Source organism: Pagrus pagrus, assembly GCF_965226575.1.
Source record: "Pagrus pagrus genome assembly, chromosome: 15".
NCBI classification, from domain to species: Eukaryota; Metazoa; Chordata; class Actinopteri; order Spariformes; family Sparidae; genus Pagrus; species Pagrus pagrus.
The window spans coordinates 26251369-26271135 of NC_140199.1; the positions used below are offsets into that span (position 1 = coordinate 26251369).

Below are 19767 nucleotides of genomic sequence, written 5' to 3' on the forward strand. Positions count from 1 at the left end.
CCAGTCTTCTCGCTAATGGTCTAGTTTGCATATGAAGGTCATATAGAGGTATCAGTATTAAACTGAGACTGTTTCATAACCAGTTAAAAGTACAGTACAGTAGTAGTTTCAGTACATTGCTCTTGTTTAAATACTTGTTAGCAGATGCACATTTGAGCTGAATTAGTCAGCTAGATATCTGAAGTCACAACAATAACCTGTCATGTGAATTTATGTCTCTCGTGAGTAACAAGATAGACTGATGAGGAAAGGGTTGTCCAGCATTCATCTGAGTGCACCACTCAAGACCACTGCTGCTTGCTCTGAACCCTTCAAAGAAAAGCAACGGAAGGTTTTACTTTAATAAAATTCACAAGCCAAGCCCATGAGCAATTTAAATTAAATAATGGCTGTAATTCCAGCTAAATCATCTGCATGTATGGTAAATTTGAGGAAATTCATTCTGTTTTGGAGTAATCCAAGAGTAATTACGTACACTCAGATTGATTCAGATAATCCAGTGGATTACGTTATTTACTATATGCAAAATTGGATTGGGAGATTAATGTGTTCTTCAAAAATATACCTGATTATAAAGCTGTAGGTAGATGTGTGTGTGTGTGTGTGTGTGTGTGTGTGTGTGTGTGTGTGTGTGTGTGTGTGTGTGTGTGTGTGTGTGTGTGTGTGTGTGTGTGTGTGTGTGTGTGTGTGTGTGTGTGTGTCTTGGTCACAGCTGTGCATGCTTGTGCGCTGGAGGGCTCACTTAGACATGAATGAAAAATCCTCTCTCACTTTCTTTCTTTTTTTTGTGTGTGTGTCCAGGTGGGCAGGCAATAAGGCTTGACAGAAGATGCGACGGGGGTGGTGGCTCGTCAGATGGCTGGGGACAGGAATGGCAATCCTCTCTTTGCTAACCCACAGCTGGGGCCAGGACACAGAAGGTAAGAGCAGCCAGCACTGAGGTGAACACCCTCAGGCCTCCCCTCCTTCAGTTAACTGTGGCAGCAATGCCAAAAGGGAACTTGTAATGTGGAAAAGCCAATGTTTCTTTGCACTGTCAGATGACCAGAATGTTGGAAAAGCCTTTGTACAACAGTGTCACACTTTTGTTCATGATAGATGATGTGCCAAATGGCAGTGTGGACTGCTTGAATAGTTTTACAAACCCTTGCTAAATGGACTGGAAGTAAAACTCATTCTGAAATATTTGAAAAGGATTTTCTAGCTCAGTGGTCTTTATTTGCAAAACATGGTTATACATTTAGAATTGATTCCCACAACTTATTTCATATTGTTCGCCTGTAAAGAGTCAATCAATCTGTTCTTGCAAATAATGCAATGTTGTTTTTTATTGATAAGAAAGATTGTTTTTCAGCCTCAGTCCCTAGAAATTATAGATTCAATTTAAGTCAGTACATAGTTGTCGAACTTTTTATGAGAGTTCGCAAAAAGTTTGATTTCATCGAATGGAGGGAGACTGTAGAGACGTTACTCCCAGGTGAGCTCTCAACTTTGCCCACTATGTTTCAGCTTAAATAACTTTGCTCTTACTATTCTCTCTTTGAAATCTACATCTTTTTCAAAAGACATTATTTAAACAGAGGGAGTAATTCCATCTTTCTTCCTACACAGTTCAGTGATCATGCTAAGAGAATTCTCCTTGTAGTTTCATGTTCAAGTTCCCACATTACAGAGGGAATCTTCACATTTATTGTCTCAATTCACTGACTTTGTAACAGATGCGAGTTAAAATTGAATGTCAGCAGTATGAGATTGGCAGGTCTTTAAAGATGCACATAATTCAGGTCAATTTTAGGATCCCAATGCTGTTTCCTTCTTTCCTTTCATCCTTTTCCTGCTTCCCAGCCTTCCTTGACAAGCTCACTAATGTGAGAGCATTTTTAGATAAGAGTATAATCTCTGCTTACTGTCATTTGAATTAAGATTTTAATTTGAGACGTTTGCTTCTTGGGTTTGAATGATATCTTGTCTCATGACTGACTGCTCCTCTGAAGGTGAACAAGTGCCTTGTGGATTTCTTTTTCAGATGAAAAAGGCTCTGACCGCATTAGTAGATAAGTGTTGTTGTGTGGAGGGAGGAAACCACTGACCCAAAACCTAACAGCTGGGGAACTCAAGCACAGCCCTGTGGAATGTGGGCTTGTGGGTAATTTCTTTTTAAGACTTCGACTGCTGTTCATACACAGTGGTGTTATTAATCTTAAGAGTCTATTTATCATATAGTGTAGCTTGACATACAGGACAATGAACTTTTTAATTAGGTTCACTGATCTTGAGGTAAAATTAATCTCTGCTTCAAGAAAGTCATGTTGGTTTGAGCTAATGTGTGCCAATGTTGCTAATGCCACAGCTTTTTCCAGCTCTCTTCTCCTAAGATTCAGACCTCAGAGTGTAGGGCGGCTTATGTAGTTGTTGCTATGCAAAAAAAGTAGAGCATGAGATAGATCTTCACACATAGATACCAAATTCCCTGCTGATGTTCATTTGAGCAATGCGTCAAAGTGGCCACCATATTGGTAAAGGAAAGCCACAGGAAGCTTCCTAATGCATGTGTGTGTATTGAGGCAGGATGTCTACTCACAATTAAAATGATCTTAACTCAATTTGTGACTGGTTAAGTACTAAGTTAAATTAAAAATGTGGGTTTTCTTCCCCAAATACCATATGTTATGTAGATAGTAACAGTAATAGTCTTATAAATGCAATATTTAAAATTAAATTACAACAGGTACTTTAATGAAGTTTCTTCTTACTGCATTGAAAATGGACACCATGATATAATTTTGTCTATAATTTTGGAAATCAAAGAGGCTCTATAACAATTTCCAGCAATTTTCATGCAATTTACTTAAAGGAATAGTTCACTCTAGAACGAAATTCAGTCATTATCGACTCACCCTCATGCTGATGACAGTTCCGGTGTTCTTCTTATTCCTCAAAGTGCAGCTGGAGACCCGCGGGGGTACCCTCCTGCAGCAAAAATCTATATAACTAGCGTCAATTGTGCCCGAGACGAAAAGGTCCATAAAACTACATAAAAACTTTGTAATATTCCTCCATACTGCTCGTCCGCTGCAATCCAAGTGTCCTGAAGTGGCGACATCCAGAGTTTACTCGAAACGACGTCATTTAGTACATTTTTCTAGCCTAAACATTCACTATGCTATATCTGCCTGGAGGCACGCTCCCGTGTGCACGCAAGTCTCCCTCACAGCCGATTGCATTACGGAAGCCGTGTCAGACAAGATCAATGAGAACTTGCGATAGATACACACCGGTATTTGCATCCACCTGTGAGTGACCGAGCGACACACAAACACAAGAGGGATCTGCGTGCACTAGTGATTTGAAACTTTGAAACTCACAGCAGGATGTAAATACCGATGTGTATCTATCGCAAGTTCTCGTTGACCCCTGCAGGTCTCCAGCTGCACTTTGAGGAATAGGAAACTACACCGGATTTCTCATCAGCATGAAGGTGAGTCGATAATGACTGAATTTCGTTTGAGAGTGAACTATTCCTTTAATGACTTAGTGCTACATGTTTAAACAAGAGGGATTAAAAACTTAAATGTATTGTCTTAAATGTACTGTATGCAGAACGATGGATGATCGATACATTTTCAGCCCAGGTGGTACATGGAAAAGAAAGACGTTCATGAAACTTTTCCAGTTTGCGGTCCTGAACTTTCCAGAGATGGACCCAGGTTAAAAACACCTCATGGTGGTCATGGTCAACGTTGATTCAACAAAACAATCAAACAAACACGTTTTTTTAAGTAGGTCTTTGTTTTGCACATATTATTTTCATTTATTCATTTTCATTTTTCATTTTTATATTATTTTATTTGTTCTACTCTTTACAGTCACTGTATTTTTAATTGACAAAAGGGTAAAGCTTTTAAAACTCTACACAGCATGCAAGCAACAGACATGATACTATAACGTCTACTCTGGGTTCTCAGATACTGTGATTTCCTTCTCACAACATCACAGAATGCACCATTAACTATTTACCTGAACAGGTTATCATGTTGTGTTGGGTATCACTGTAACCGTTGACCATCAAAACATAAAAGTAGATATCACCTTTTCTATGTGACCATGTTTGGTTCAGGAGATATGATGCAAAATATCTAATTACGTTACGGAGGAAAGTAACATGGCTGCCACAAGACGTTTTCTGATGGCTCTATTTCTTAAAATGTTAAAAAGTATGTGAAATAAATTAGCTCAACTTCGTATTAGTACAATTGCCCAACTTTATGTTAGCTTCAAATGAGGAGAAATTCTTGTGATGTATCAAATTGGACAATTGTAATGGTAAAATATTGTGTAAGTACATCTTATGCATCTCTTGTATGTATGAGAGCGTTACATGAGAGGATTTATATATAGACACTAAATATTTTCATTTTGTAGTGAAGACATTCTGTCTTTGTATGAACGTTGTACTTACAGTTTAAAGGTTTGAAATGTTAGGTTGTATTTGACTAATCATAGCACACATTACATACAGCACATTTCAAGAGACTGTTATATAGCTAAAGGAATACGTTGTCTCTGTTCTTCTTCCTCACCGTTAAATCCAACCCCGTCTCCTAGAAATTATGTTTATATGCTTCTAATTCGCTTGCCCATTATGCTCTAAAGGGAAATGTAATTGCTGCCTGTATTATGTTCCTTGGCAACCTTTGTTGTGTAGGAACGGTTATATTTCTATACGGCATACTTCATTTGGAGGAGGTCAGTGTGGTCCGAAGCGCGGGATTTTGATACCCGGGGACCAGGGGGACATATTTACTATCTACCCAATGAAATATTATTGATCTATACTCTAATCTATGATCAAAAACTGCTCTGACATTGTCTTGTGACCGTGTCACAAAGAGGGGTGGGTTCATTCTGCCGATAATGAGCGTGGCTGCAGTCTGTAATTTGACCAGTTGGAGACAGAAATAATTGCAACGGTTGGGGGAGCAGCTAGAAATTAGTGATAGTTACCCTGCGTGCAAATGAGCTCTGATTGGATCAGGGTCCGCCAGCAAATGACCCATGGTGTCATAGTTGTAATTAGGGAGCAGAGGGTGAGAGTGAGTGTATCAGAGTTGTTGTGGTCTGAGGGGTGAGTCCGAACGTGGGTGCTGTTGTTGCCTCTCTTCCCCGATCAGGGATGAAGTTGGTTTGAAGAGGGATTTTCGCCTCCCTCAACACTACATCCCTCATCTTCTAACTCATAAGTCTCCCTGCTCTGTCCACCTCGAGGTGCCCTTGGCTGTTTGTTTTTTTTTCTGTCTGTCAACATGTTTGTCGTCTGTCTATCAAATGAAAACGGAACCAGAAATGTTTAGATGGCGTTGAGCTGTGGCGTGATGCGCACAGTAATTTCCAGTGGGTGTCTCGGTGTCTTTCAAGTCTTTATTTAATTAGCAAGGATACATAATAAATCTCAGACTTCTAATTAATGTGAATGTGGACACGATGGGAGAAAATAGGGCTGACATTGACAGGCGTTAGGATTTCTTCTCTTTAAACATCAAATTATTCAATTATTGCCAAGATGAATGCATTCATGCAGGGATCTTTTTAGAAATTGGTGTGTGTCTGTTTCCAGAAAACACTGACTAATAGCTCATTCACCAAAGAGAACATGTTATTAAGCTAAATATCTATGTGGCCGATTAGTCTGAATGGTAGTGTCAGCTATTAAGAAAATCCAAGGGCTGGTCTCTGTCGGTTCCTGTTTGTCTCCTCCCTCAGCATCCTCTCTTTTTAATTTCTATTCCTTTAACACCTTTGCTGCTATCATTTTTCATTCATATGCCTCTCTTCGATGTGCCATGTACATTTTCTCCTCTTTGCCTCGCATCATCTCACTGTCTCCACTATACTTTAGGCTCTCCAAAAAGAAATTCTCTTTTCTCTTTTATACTGCAAATGTAAACCCTGCATGTGCATTGATCCTTGCGTGAGAGGAGACTAGTACGCCCAGCAGTTTAACAAATGTTAATGAAAGGACAAACTTCAATCTGGAGCAGAGTGGACAGATGCACAAAGTCCATACCTCTAAATCCCTCCATGGCTAAACCCAGATGTTGGACAAATGCATGTCTGCGCACACCCACAACACTGCACACACCCACAACACAAAACATGTCCGTGTGTGTGTGTGTGTGTGTGTGTGTGTGGTGAGGTTTATATGCCTGTAGACACTTCTGCCATGTGACAGCAGCCTACCTCTCTCACACTATTTCCCTCTCTCTTCCCATCTGCACATCCATTCTGACCCACAATTGTTTGTCTATTTTTGGGATTGTCTGATTAGGGGCCAGATGTGCAGACTGTGTCTGGCTGCAGCAGAAGCCTGTGGAGTGGGGGAGCAGCAGAGTGACAGAGGGGAAGGGGATTTTAATCTGCCCTCCAGTAGGCTGTAATCAGGCTCCGGGCAGCGCAAGGAGATAGGAGGGGCACTCTCGGTAAGGCTGGGTCCCGCACTGCCTGGGGTCTGTACCAATAGGTCTTCAGTACGTGAGAGTGTAAGTGCTGAACTCTTCACCGTGGGTGTGATTGCAACCTTTGCCCTGCTGCCTGTGTGGTTAACCTCACAGAAAGACAAAGATAGGCTGCAATGAAGGGGAAGTCTGAAGAGGAGTAGGAGGGGGAGCTTCTGCAAGGGATTACACATCAGTAAAGTAATCCCCTTCTCTCTTCTATTATCAGCCACTAATGATTTACATGATGCTGCAAGAATTCAATTCCACATCTATCTCTTTGACATTCTCCATTGCTGTTGGCGTCACTACTGCTCCTCGGGCCCTCTCCTCCTCACACACGTTTTCTGTCTTCACCGCCTGCCTCCCATTTGCTTTTGATTCCGCACCGACGTATTCTACCCCACTTGTGACCCTTAAAAATAAGTGCATACATGCAATTACAGCAAGAAGCCCCACACTTCTAATGATGAGATATTTGGAGAGACAGAGATGGAGGGAGATAGAGGCAGTGATTGCATTCTTTGTGCCAAACATAGACACGCTGCAAGACGAAGCACACAGCACTGTCTGTCTCCACATCGATTTATAGCTGTTTTTTCTTCTCAAGTGAGGCAATGGTAAATGGCTGAACACTACATGTAAGGGCGGAGTGCAGCAATATTTTTGGCTGTTCACAAAACAGAACTGACAGATTCCCAAGAACAGTTTTTTTGGTTGAGTTGTGTTTGAATTCTTGGATTGTTAGCTGCTGTGATCCTTATTGCTACAGATCTGTTGTCTTGGGGAAGTGCTGTGGCATGAGATCAAAGCTACAACACTCTCTTCACCATAAAGAAAACAAATCTAAGATTCAGATGCTTGGTTTCCCTTGCTCCGCACATTTGGGAATGCATATTGCTGTTCAAGTGTGTAAAGGGTAAGGTTCCTGCCAAGAATGATGTTTTCCCAAAGCAAGCCATTACTATGTGTAGTTACTATATTTAAAATGATTTTTGAGATGATCAGATATATTGGATTGCATTTTTTGCACATATAGGACATATGTTTCATTATTCATTTGCACATTTCAGTTTCATGATGGCGTAATTTGCACTGAAATGTCTCTGCAGTCAAATGTTGCTTTATAAAAGTTAAGCATCTGTTACTAATTTTAACAATTCCAGTTAACTGTTGCATCCAAGATGTTGAGCAGCCCTGAAATTAGTCATTAGGAAAATCCCTACTACAAATACCTGGGTATTTAGTCAGTCAACATGAACAACCATAACAAGCAACATTCACTCCAGAGGGGCACATTTTTTGCAATGTATTCTGAGAATTAGAAGTAAAATTAAAATTATGAAGCATAAAACGGATGTTGCAGTGTGCACAGTATTTTTTTATTTACCAGAATGCAGGACACAAAACTCTAAATTTTTCAGGTGGAGGACCCCAGACCCCTGATTTGGTTTCAAAATCATTCCTAGTTTTGAGGTCCAAAGGTTAGCAAGTATGCCTACGAACATTTTAACCATGAGGCACAGATAAAAAACATTCTGGGGCTGCAGCATCAGTAGCAGCAGTAGCAACATCTGACTATGATGACTTGAAAATGTGCTGTATGAGCTGCAGTGAATTTTAACCACTGAGTGCTTTTTGTACTGAACAAGTGCTGTGGATTTGTTCATTTTGAACTGCATTGAAGTGTAGACGGCAAGTCAGAGCTCTGTGAGAATATGTAAGTGACACACACCTTATGTATCTTACATAAAGTAGAGATAGGGATGTTGAGCTTTTTCTTCTTAAGTATTATTGATGCCTGATTAATTTTAGATCACATCATTAAACTCTGAGTGTCAAGTGCTAACAAAGAAAGCAGCAAGTCAAAGAGAGACAGTCATTACATAACTTTCAACATGTACGCTTCCTATAAAGGCTCACCTGCCTCATTTCAAGTCCATTTAGGATAGAATTGCCTTTGATTGCTGTTAAATTATTGAATGTGTTAACCTTTTCAGCAACTCATTCCAGGCCTGTAGTTACTAATGGAGTAACAAAGTGTTATATGGCAATACCTTTGCATGTCTGCAGACAGCCAGGAGAGACTTTTCTCTTGTAGAAAATGTCGCCTGCACCAAGGAGGTTATGATTTCACCCGTGTCTGTTTGTTGGTCGTCTGTCAGCAGGATTACACAAAAACAACTGAACTGATTTCCACAAAACTTGGATGGAGAGTGGGTCTCGTGCCAGAATAGAACCCATTAACTTTTGGTGTGGTTCCAGTTAAAGGGGTGGTTCCAGGACATTTTCTCACTGAGTTTAATTTTGTGAGATTTTTTTATTTGTTTGTTTTTTACATTTTGTTAATTTCTCAAGGAATAATGCACAGATCTTGAGGAAAAGTGCCTGGGGTATTTAGGTGGCTGTTGGGCCTTGGTGGAGGTATACGCTCTACTATAATAAAAAATATAAATAAAACTTGCAATTGCAATTGCAATATGCAATGTATTGCTTTAAAATGTCTGTATGTGGTAAGTGTTTCATGAGAGACATATTACTTACATGTTAGGGAAAATGAAAGGGTCAGCGATAATTAATGAAACGCCTACACATATCTTGAATACAAAAACATGAAATAAGTGCTGCCTTTATGAGACTCATAATGTTTGGTTTTTGTTGAGTGCGTGTCTTTGGAATGTATTATTTTGTATGGTTTTGTAAGTATTTTTCCCTGACTGTGTTATACTGCACAAAGTATATACTTTGTGCAGCATACTGTTTCTATAGAGGTGCACAAGTTATTTTAAGCCACGTGAGTGACGTACTTGCGTCACTTGTGTTACTTGACGTGAGTTATGTCACTTATGTCAACAGTTAAGTTAAAAGACTGAACAAAGTTATTTTAACCCAAAATACAATCTGTTCCCAAATCTAACTAAGTAGTTAGTTCACCTGAACCTTTAGCCTAAACTTAACCAAACTGCAACCATTTGGCAACGTTCCAAAAGTCAAAATATGTCATATGTGAACTGTTCATACTGTAGGCGCGCCTTATTTTGAAAGTCTAAGCACACGTTGTATAGTACCCATTCATTGTTTACTTGGCAGGGCCTTTATTTTTGTTTAACCAAGTTTTGCATATTATCATGTCAACTTTACTCTGCAGCCCTTAATGTGCAAAACTGACACTAGCAGGATATTTAGAGCCTCGGCTGCTGTATTTGACGAGCTGGGAATGAGAACATGCAAAGAATGCCCAGAAAATGCTTGGGTCTCAGAGGGTTAATAGACACACATGATCTTACAAATACTCAGGAATTGTTATGTATTTAAAGTAAAAAGCAATCTACAGAATGAGCTGGACAAAAATCACTCATACAAACATTTAAAGTCTTTGAGACATGATAAAGGAAATACCCAGCGGAGCATACCCAGAACAAGAACAGACCTTGACTGTATGATGTGAGCTGTAATGCACAGCGCTGACAGCTAACCCCAGTAGACAACTGGCCCAAGCCTCCTTACTGTAACACAGACTTCTCATCTGTTTTGACCTGCTGTCTTCCCATGAGCAGCCATTACCTGGCAATGTGTGACACTGGACAGCTGCCCTTTGTCTGTCTCACTGGCTTTTGCCAAGCCCGACTGGACCTGTCCCAGAATGCCCCTCTGCCTAACTGGACATGGATCCATGCAAAATAAACTCCATCAATCCAACAGGGAAATTAAAACAGGGTCCCTGTTTGCTCTGTCTCCACTCATCCCTGTCCTCGGCTGCTCGCCACTCCGGGGATTAGTCATAACTCTAACCTCCAACCTTGAAGTTCTAAGTAGACACTGGACTAACCAGAGGTCAGAAGATATCACTCCCTAAGGTGGACCACTCATGTTGTGGCTAAAAGGAGAAATATGATCTCATTGGGGAGCTTTCCATAGGCGTTGTTAATATTATCTTATCATAACACAGGGCCTGTTATTTATATGAAAGGGCAGACGTATTTATGATCGCACATGGACACACAGTGTGAGACGTTTTATGACAAGAGGAACCTTGACTTGGCAGGTTGCCATCCATCTAAAGGATGAGAAATTAGTTCCTACTTTATTGCTTCTGCCCTTTTCTCAAGAATCTTTCTCCTTCTGCCTCGTTCTTCACTACCTCTCCTTTGACAATTTTTAATGAGTGTCTGCCCACATCCAGAGAGCTAAAGCGTGCTTTCGCTGCAGTTTGCAAACTGATTTGCATTTCTTATTTTTTAAATAAGATGCCTCCGCTCCTTTTGTAGGTGTGTTGTAAAGTTGTGCCAGATTGATTCAGGCAGTGCAGCCTCCTGGACCATGTTGCTTGTTCGGTTAGTTGTCCTTTCAAGCCCTTTTTTTCCCCTTTTTTTAAGTCCTCCACTCTCAGGAAGCAGCTGTTTGATTTATTGGTTGCTAAAAAGGTGCTTTTGCAGATGAAGCCACAGGAAAGCCAAGGCTGTTGAATCGAGTGGCAGGTAAAGATGCCTTTTGAAACTAAATGTCAGTGAGCAGAATTCATCTTGCCGATGCCTTGTTGCTCCAGTAATACAGCGGTCGATGAGCTGCCTTGTAAAGACTTTGGAAGTTGTAAAGACTTCAGACACTTGGGAAGTATGATGAAAGAACTATATGTAGAAAAACAAACAAACCTTTTATGGGTGGTGCATATGAAAGTTTCTATTTTCTTCAATGTAGGAGTATATAGAGACCCTTTTGCATTTCCAAAACACAATCTTGATGCTGATTAACTTGTTTTTTTTACCACTGCATATGCAAAAATTAATCTCAACACTGTTTAACTTGTAAATTAATTGGGTAATCACTATATATTTGAAAAAATAATAATATCAGGAATTAATCTAAGGCAGAGTTGGAGTATGTATATTGGTGCCAGACTGTTGTGACAGCTGTATTGACGTCTATGGGAAATGCTTGGAGAATACCAAACACATCTACATCATACGACTGCTGATGAAGAAATGCCTCCAGAAAATGAAAGAAAACACTTCAGAGAGTAGGCTAACAAGTGTTTGTTTCTTTTTCCTCAAATGATTGACAGGGTTAATGATATTGTGTCCAAACAGGGCAGGTCTGACAAAATATCACTGATGAGATTGCGATTACACTGTGAACAGGAGCCTTTCCCAAACAAAGTCGAGGGAAGAACAACGCATCAATAAAAAAAATCAGTCTTTAACCTATTCTCTGAAGTCTGGTCTTTCATTGTGTGGGGGCATTTCTTCGTCAGAAGTCATAGAATGTGGAGATGTTGGGTTTTAGTGTGTCTCCGTGCATCTCCCATAGACTTAGACATACGACCCTTCCATCTTTTTTAGGTTCCTTGGTTGTATTTGCATTGTGTGATAATTTATGCTCAGAAAAAAATGTGTTTAAAGGCTTTCTTCTATCGATTTTTATTTCCAAGGGATTCCAACAGAAATTTGTGAGAAGATCTCTTGGAGAAAGGAAATCATCCCGATCTTAAAGTTCAAAGATTTTGTTGTCTTCGGAAAAAGGCCACTGAAGTGTAAAGTGAGCTGATTACCTATTAGTGAATTAATGCTTTCTACGATCCAACAAATTCCAACAAAACAAAGTTAGCCTGCAGTGCTCCTGCAGTGTGAGATAAAAATAAGTTTGTTGGTTCTTTTGAGAACAGAAATATGGATAAAACAATGCAGAAAGGAAAAACAGGCACATCCTGATGGTACCAATAACAATCACCACAGTCATGATTAAATTTGATAGAAAGCAGTTTTTCTTTTATATACAAAACTATAGTTGTTAAGGATCAGTATGTTCGGCAAAGTGCTTCATAATAAACATAGCACATTGGTCCTTACCCTGAAGAAATTTAAATACAGGGCCCCAGATCTTATTGAACACATCTCCTCTATCTTCATTATAAAATCTCAGTCTCTTCTGATGTAATGTGTTTGACATTTCAACCACATGTCTTTTCCGTTTAACACACTTGCAGCGTTAATTGCAATTACCATTTCAAACAAAACATTTCTGCATACCTATTTGCAAGAGAGAACAAACTATTAACTCCTAGATTAAAAATAGTTTTCCAGTATGTGTTAAGTTTACTGCATGACCAAAGAGAATGTGTTAAATTACTGACCATAGACTTTAATGGGTTGCAAATGGGTGAAACAGCAATAAATTATAACGTTGTTAACGTTGAGTGAAAGAGTCTGTGAAAAGTTTTACTGTGTAATATAACGTCTCATATATACAGAACAAATACATACACATCTCAGATATTCATCCCAAACTTTATTTTTAAGTTCTACACTTGGCTCCTCCACCCATGTCTGTTTGAGTCCTGCTGTGAGGGAAGGAAAGCAAAGGAAAACACCCTGCGGGTAACAGGATCAAATTTTTATTTATCACCTCCAGGGACTGGAGATGCTAGATAAAAATAGGTGTAATCAAATGATTGTCTCTTTAAAGTCATGTTCCCTTGGTAATGCAACATGTATAGGAATCAACATCAAACAATGTGCAGTCTATTCAGCTATCAGTGAGGGGATGAACATGGGCAAGAAAGGGGCTTGGGAAAATGGATTTGAATAAATAATAAACACTACTGGGAAGCTAAAGAATGGTATAAAAACCTCAAGACACGAAATCAAAATGGACCCACCCTTTAATCAGTGAATCTTTTAGTCCACAAATGCTCACAAATTGTGTAAAATGCTCATCACAATTTTCTCATAGTGACGTCTCCAAATTGCATCTTTGTCCAACCAACAGTCTAAAACTCAGGACTCTTCATTTGCTATCAGAAATAATAAAGGAATCCTTCCATCGAAGAAGCTGAAATCAGAAAATGTTTGACATGTTTTCTTGAAAATTGAAAATCATCATATCAATCATATCAAATCAAATATGACGAAGCAATTACTTTTCCTTCGACTAGGCAATTAATTGATCTATAGTTGCAGCTCTAGAGTAAATTTTTGTACTTTGTTTAGCCTCTTGTGTTGCTAATCTGTATTTTGGTGTTTGCTCTTCTTGGTTTTTGTTGGATTCCTGGTTTTCTTGGTTTTTGGATAATTTCAGTTTTTTTTTAATAAAGCTCGTTTTCAGTTTCTTAATCCTGCCTGCCCTCCCGTGTGTTTCTGCATTTGGGTCCTAATCTTTCATGAAGTGTAACATATTTTATGATGAAAACAATCTTCATTCACATATTAAATGTGAGCTACTGTTGATGACTATGCGAGCAGTGACGAGCAAACAAGGGATCAAGTGTGGCTGGGCTCAGCCTTACAGATGGGTTGAGGAGCTCATACATCCAGAGGGAGCTCGCAGTAGAGCCGCTGCTCCTTCAAAGGAGCCAGCTGAGGTGGTTGGTCATCTGATAAGGATGCCTCCTGATCGCCTCCCTTTGGAGGTTTTCAGGGCGTGCCCAACTGGGAGGAGACCCTGGGGCAAACCCAGAACTTGCTGGAGAGATTATATATCTGATCTGGCCTTGGACTGCTCAGGATCCCCCAGGAGGACTCAGTGATAGAGTGACAGAGATGTGATAATTTGGTCGTTTGAATTCAATACGAGGTGATCTCGCATTCTTTGATCTCATGAGTCCTTCCAGTTGTCATCATCTCAAGCTTCTTTTTTCTGTTCCTGGTCAGGCTTAATACTACCCACTGGCTGCCTGTTCAACATCATTTATTTTTTATGACCACGTCAGAGATGCTCACAAGTCATTTTTTGCAAGTTCAGGTCTCAAGTCTCTTATGGTTGTAATAAGGGTGCTATTATCTGCTGCAGGCCATCCGGTCTGCTTATAACACTGCATAGTTATATTGAAAGAATTCAAAGTGTGTACTGTGTTATCATCACTCCTTTATCTATGAGCATAGAGTATTATCAGCACTGATTAGTTGTTTGGTATATGATGACTTTAAACAGGCTACTGCAGTGCAATATGAAAACAAACACAATGAAAGCTTTCCTTTAAAATGAATAACTGTATTTTGCTTTGCAACATAAATACACAGCTACAGTAGCTACAGTAAATGCAAAACACTAATGCTGCCAAATGATCTGAGATATACTGCAAATCCACAAACTGGTGATATTAAAACATGAACAGTTTTGTTTGAAAAGAGACATCTACCATTTGTGCGACAAAAATGATTCCTTGCATGAATATAAAACTCGTGATGAAATATCATTGGAGTTATTGGCTGTCTCAAGTCCTTTTCTTACAGAACACAACATTTTTGTGGATACAGTTGTCTGTGTTGTTTAACAGTAGACATCAGCTGATTTTTATTCCTTAAAGGAATGAAACCCATCAGAACCAGGCTTTTCTCTGAGATTTTTTGCTTGCCATCAGTTCTACGTTTACACGTAAGTAGCACACTGTACTAAACGTGTGTACCAGCATTGGTTCAAGTAACTTACAATTAAACCAATTTGAAATGTAAAAAGACACTGCAGTTTACTTTCTTATGATAGAGCATCAATTATCAGTAATGTACTTATTGGCTGGATAGCACAACCTTCTCATGCTTAACATTTTTCAGTGTTTAAATTAGTGAAGAAAAATTCTGAACTTAAAGTGAACTGACCCCTTGCATGCTGTTGATGCTGAGCTAAACATGTTGGCTAACCGTCCATAGGTGCTGAGGTTACAGTAACTTTCACATTACCAAGTAACCGACCTATCCATGTGTGTTTTCAGGTGCCTGTTAAAGTTTGATGTGCATTTGGTGATTCTTTTGTTTGTGCCTTGTGTTTAGTTCCTGTAGACAAAGCTTCTGACAAACGGGAGAGCAGCAGCAGTTGTTGTGCTCGTAGACATAGTGCTGTTGTCATCTGTGGCTGCGTGCAGCACGCAGAAGATGCACAAGGTTACGAATGAGGGAATGATGTTCAGCTCGTCAGACATTTTCTTAATGTTAATGTGCCAAAAAATAAAAAATAAAGATTGTTCAAGAGTCCCAAGTCTTTTGAGGGCGAGTCTCAAGTCACTGAGCGTGTGACTCAAATGCAACTCGAGTCTAAGTTGCAAACTCAAGTCTCCACCTCAGGACCATGTCACTACAAAACTGCAGTGATGCACTGACCTCCAACTCAAACTAAAGAACTGTGGATCCTTTCTTTCATCCACTGGTACATGACGGTTCACCACTAGCTTCCTGTTTTGTAATGGTATTGATTTATATAAAGACCATGGCCAACAGCTCTCTCCAATAAAGAATATGTGCAGTCTTAATAGGCTCAAGCATTCACCAGCCCTTTTACAAAACAACTATTCCATTTTACATTTTTTAGAAGAGGAACATACAGTTCTTCTATGTTTGGGGAAAAAAAAAAAAACTCACAACCCTGAGCTTGTTGAGAACAGACTTCAGGAAGTAAGCTTTCCATTTTGGTGTATACTTGTGTTCCTGAGCTGCATGATCAACTGTCTTACATCCTCTATCCTTATTTTCCATATTACTTTAAGAGATGTACAGCAAAATATATATATTTACTGTGCACATATTTCCATGGTATTTCATAAAAAAAAATTAAAAAAAAGCTTGGCTCTCATTCTGCTGCACCAAATTACTTCTGGTTCTCAGGCTTTTTATTTTCTTTCTAAATTGCGAATGAAGCTTTTCCGGATGGGTCATGCTCTTTCAGATAAGTGGATTAAACTAAAAGTAGTTTTCCAATCATGTATGATTACTGTGTGTATATACACACACACACACAAGCACACACACATATATTTATATATATATATATATATATATATATATATATATATGTATATATATATATGTGTATACATATATTTGTGTGTAAAGGTCTGCAGGAGAGCTTGATGTAGAATGTCATTAGAAAATATCACCTGCTGCTCAAAGGAAAAAGATTGGGATCGTTTTAATTTTGTAGTGACTGTAATGACTGAGTTTGTGTATATGTATTCACATGCATGTGTATGTGTGTGTCATACATTTGCACTCTGATCGCAATATAGGACTGTCAGCGCTGTGAATGGAGGCACAGTTCTTTATCTCTGCTTGGTTCTGCCTTTTGTCTTCAAAGTAAACTCTTCTCTTTCTCTTTCACTTTCTCTCTGACTGTCATGACTTACACTTAAAGCTACAAGCGCACACACACACACACACACACACACACACACACACACACACACACACTCGCATGCACACATTTGTATCCGAGCGCACATATGCAAAACTAACAAAGAAGACTGTCTGTGATCTCCTGAAAAGCTCCTCAAAATGAGCGTGCAACTTTTATATCACACACGCGCACACACGTGCATGCTCTTCTTACTTCACACAGAATATATTCTCTCAGAGCAGATTTGCATACTTATTTTGATGTTGCTTGTTGTTTATGTCTCAGATTGCGGCGTGTGACCCAGTTGCTCTTGCTCATTTTGTCGCTATTAAAGGAAACCTTCATCCCGCTGTTCCTTCAGCAGATGGTTACAGGTGCACTAATTGCTATAAAATCATAGAACTTTTAAAACGAACAGTGTGTACACCTGAGGAATTAGCAGTGCAAGATGAGCATGTGTTGATAATTATTCCTCAAGGATTTTAGATTAGAAAAAGGTGCTGCACACTTCCCCAACTTATTGGTTTGTACTGACAAGGCACTGAGGATTTTTCACACAGCCAGTCACATATGGAGCAAGATGAAGTGCCTCATGTAGCTCTACATTAACTCTTTCTAAATGACAACTTAAAGTAGAAGAAAAATGATGATGAAAATGATTCAGAAATCAATGATTTGCATGACATATTCTGTACCTTAGCCTCAGGTTTTCATTGCCTTTTAATTGCTAATTATTGTGCGTATCTGCACTTTGGAAAAAGCCATGATTAAAAATGCAGCTACACAACATCCTAAGGTTTTTATCTTCTATTAGTATGCGCTTCTAAACCCCCACATTAGCGAAGTCTCAGGGGCATGCATATTTAATGAGAAAAACTATCCACTGCTTTGCACCTGGCAACAGGTGCTCGATGCACAACAAAAGTCACGCAAGAGAAGGTGGCTGTGAAACCTTATAGTGCTGACTATCGATGTGGTGTCACTGACCATGTGTCTTTTTTTCCCTGCTCATATCTGATTACATGTAATGTAAGCAGACACCACCTGACAGCACGCTGCTTAAGATTCAATATCTAATGAGATGGAGGCAGAGCGATTTAAGAAGGAGAGACAGGAGGAGATAACTCACATGTGGGTGCTCTTTCATGCGTTTTTTTTTCTTTTTCCAGATCACATGGTACAACTTAATTTAGCAAGAGAAAGCGCTTAAATTTTTAAATTGATTCATATTTGCAATGCACCCCACTATCTCTGTCGTGGAGAAATGTCAGCTGACAGCTACAGGCAGCGAGAAGATATCCGCTGGCCATATTTGTAAAAACTGTGTGTGGTTCATTAACATACACCATTTTTCAAATGGAGGCTTGTATTCCTGAAACTGCCTCTTTCCCCCTGTTTTCTAATATCTGTTCTTTTCTAAAAGGATCTCGTCTTCTTCTCCTTTCCTAACATCGGAGCTGTTCCTCAACCAACTGTTTCATGCTTTTCTTTTCTTCCATGCTTCTGCTCTGCTTCCCTCTGGCTCCACTAACCCCTGACCCCTGCAGACTGGCAGTATGAGGGTAAGAGGGCAAACATCGGTTGTCTATTTTCCTTTTGTTTCATCGCATCCCTATATCCTCTTTCACTGTTTCCCTCCACCTCCCTCTTACTCTCTCCTCTTCTGTCTTCCACATTGAAAGACATTTAATCTTTAACTTTTCTCACGTCAGCTGCCGAGCGAGCTGCCTTGCGGCGCCTGTTCCTCTACACTAGACACCTCTCTTCCTCCTGTCTCCACCACTCCACCTCTCCTGCTGCCCCATCTGGTGCTGTCTGTCAAGCTGCCATTACCTGTGTCCCATGTGCTCGTACCATCTAGCTGCTGCGACCTCCATCTGTGAGGCTGCTCTCGTCAGTGCTCTGCTTATGATGTCGCCACATGCTTTGACCACCCTGTTTGTCTGGTGTCAGTGTCGTGCAGTCCATTCCTGTTGATGTTTGTGCTGTAGAAGTCATCGATGCTTCCTGCTATAAAAAGATGTGTCAATGTGACAGCTTATGGCATGACAGAGACAGAAAAAACATTTGAGTTTTATTTGCTCAGACCAATGAAATATTTACAGTGCCAGCGTGTTTTTGCAATGTTGTTCCAGCATTGCTGTCAGCTATATTCAGACAATACTGTATATCAGTTCAGAGGTATTGGCAGTAAAATGCATTTAACACTTCTACTTACATACTAATGCATCAGTGTACACTGTAAAAAGCAATTAAAAGCTTGAGCTGGTCTCGGTGGAGATAGTTTTACGTACTTTATATATACAGTGAAGTACTCTGCCTTCACACAAATATGAAAATATATATAAATATTGTCTACTCACGCTCATGCCAATGGTGAGTCCACAAAACATTTCTGGAGCTTCACAGCAAAACAGTGTTGCAGTATTCTTCTAAGCAACTGAAGTAGCTGGAGACTTGTTTTAAAAATGTAAAAAAAAAAACTAAACAGCTGAAAAAAATTCAATAAAATGACTCCATACAGCTTGTCCAGCATAATCTCTGGAAAGGTCTCTAGAAGCACCCAGTATTGAATTGATTTGAAAAGACATTTTTTTTAACCCCTTTTCAAACCCTTAATCTTCACTGTAGCTGCTAAGCTAAAAACATTATACACTTTATTCCTTTATACATCTATTTTGCTGTGTATTTATTTCTTTGTTTGTCTATTTATTTATTTTTGGTTGTTTTTGTTTTCGAACATTTTCCAACAAATTCACTTTAGTACTTTAACAGAATGCTGCAATGCTGTTTTGCTGTAAAGCTCCTGACATGTTTTGTGGACTACAAAACTTAATCCTTCAGCTCAGTTTCCGTTGGCATGGGTGCGAGTAGATGACAAAATATACATTTTTTAGGTGAACTTATCCTTTTAACAGTCATTTCATTGTTCTGGACACAGTAAATGTGTCTGGTGAAACTGTTAAAACCTCATAGTGGCCCCAAGTAGAGCCTGTTTTTGTACTCACAAGCCACAACTAATTAAAACAGGGCTGTAACTCAGGATTATTTTCATTATCGATTAATCTGTGAGCTTCTGGACTAATCAATTAATTGTTTAGTCTAGAAAATGACAACAATTCTGAAAAATGTCCATTGCAATTTCTACATTTTAAAATTTAGAAATTGTAAATAATAC

At 39.4% G+C, this 19767-nt stretch overlaps 1 protein-coding gene across 1 annotated transcript in view; it reads left to right on the forward strand.

The window, feature by feature from the left end:
- Positions 1–19767, forward strand: part of LOC311270927 (protocadherin-15-like) — a 256820-nt gene that overhangs the window by 82202 nt on the left and 154851 nt on the right. Inside the window, exons 3-4 of the mRNA XM_084376191.1 lie at positions 802–920; positions 18137–18151. Coding sequence (XP_084232317.1) covers positions 830–920; positions 18137–18151 — 106 coding nt within the window. The 5' untranslated portion in view covers positions 802–829. The remainder of the gene's footprint in view (positions 1–801; positions 921–18136; positions 18152–19767) is intronic.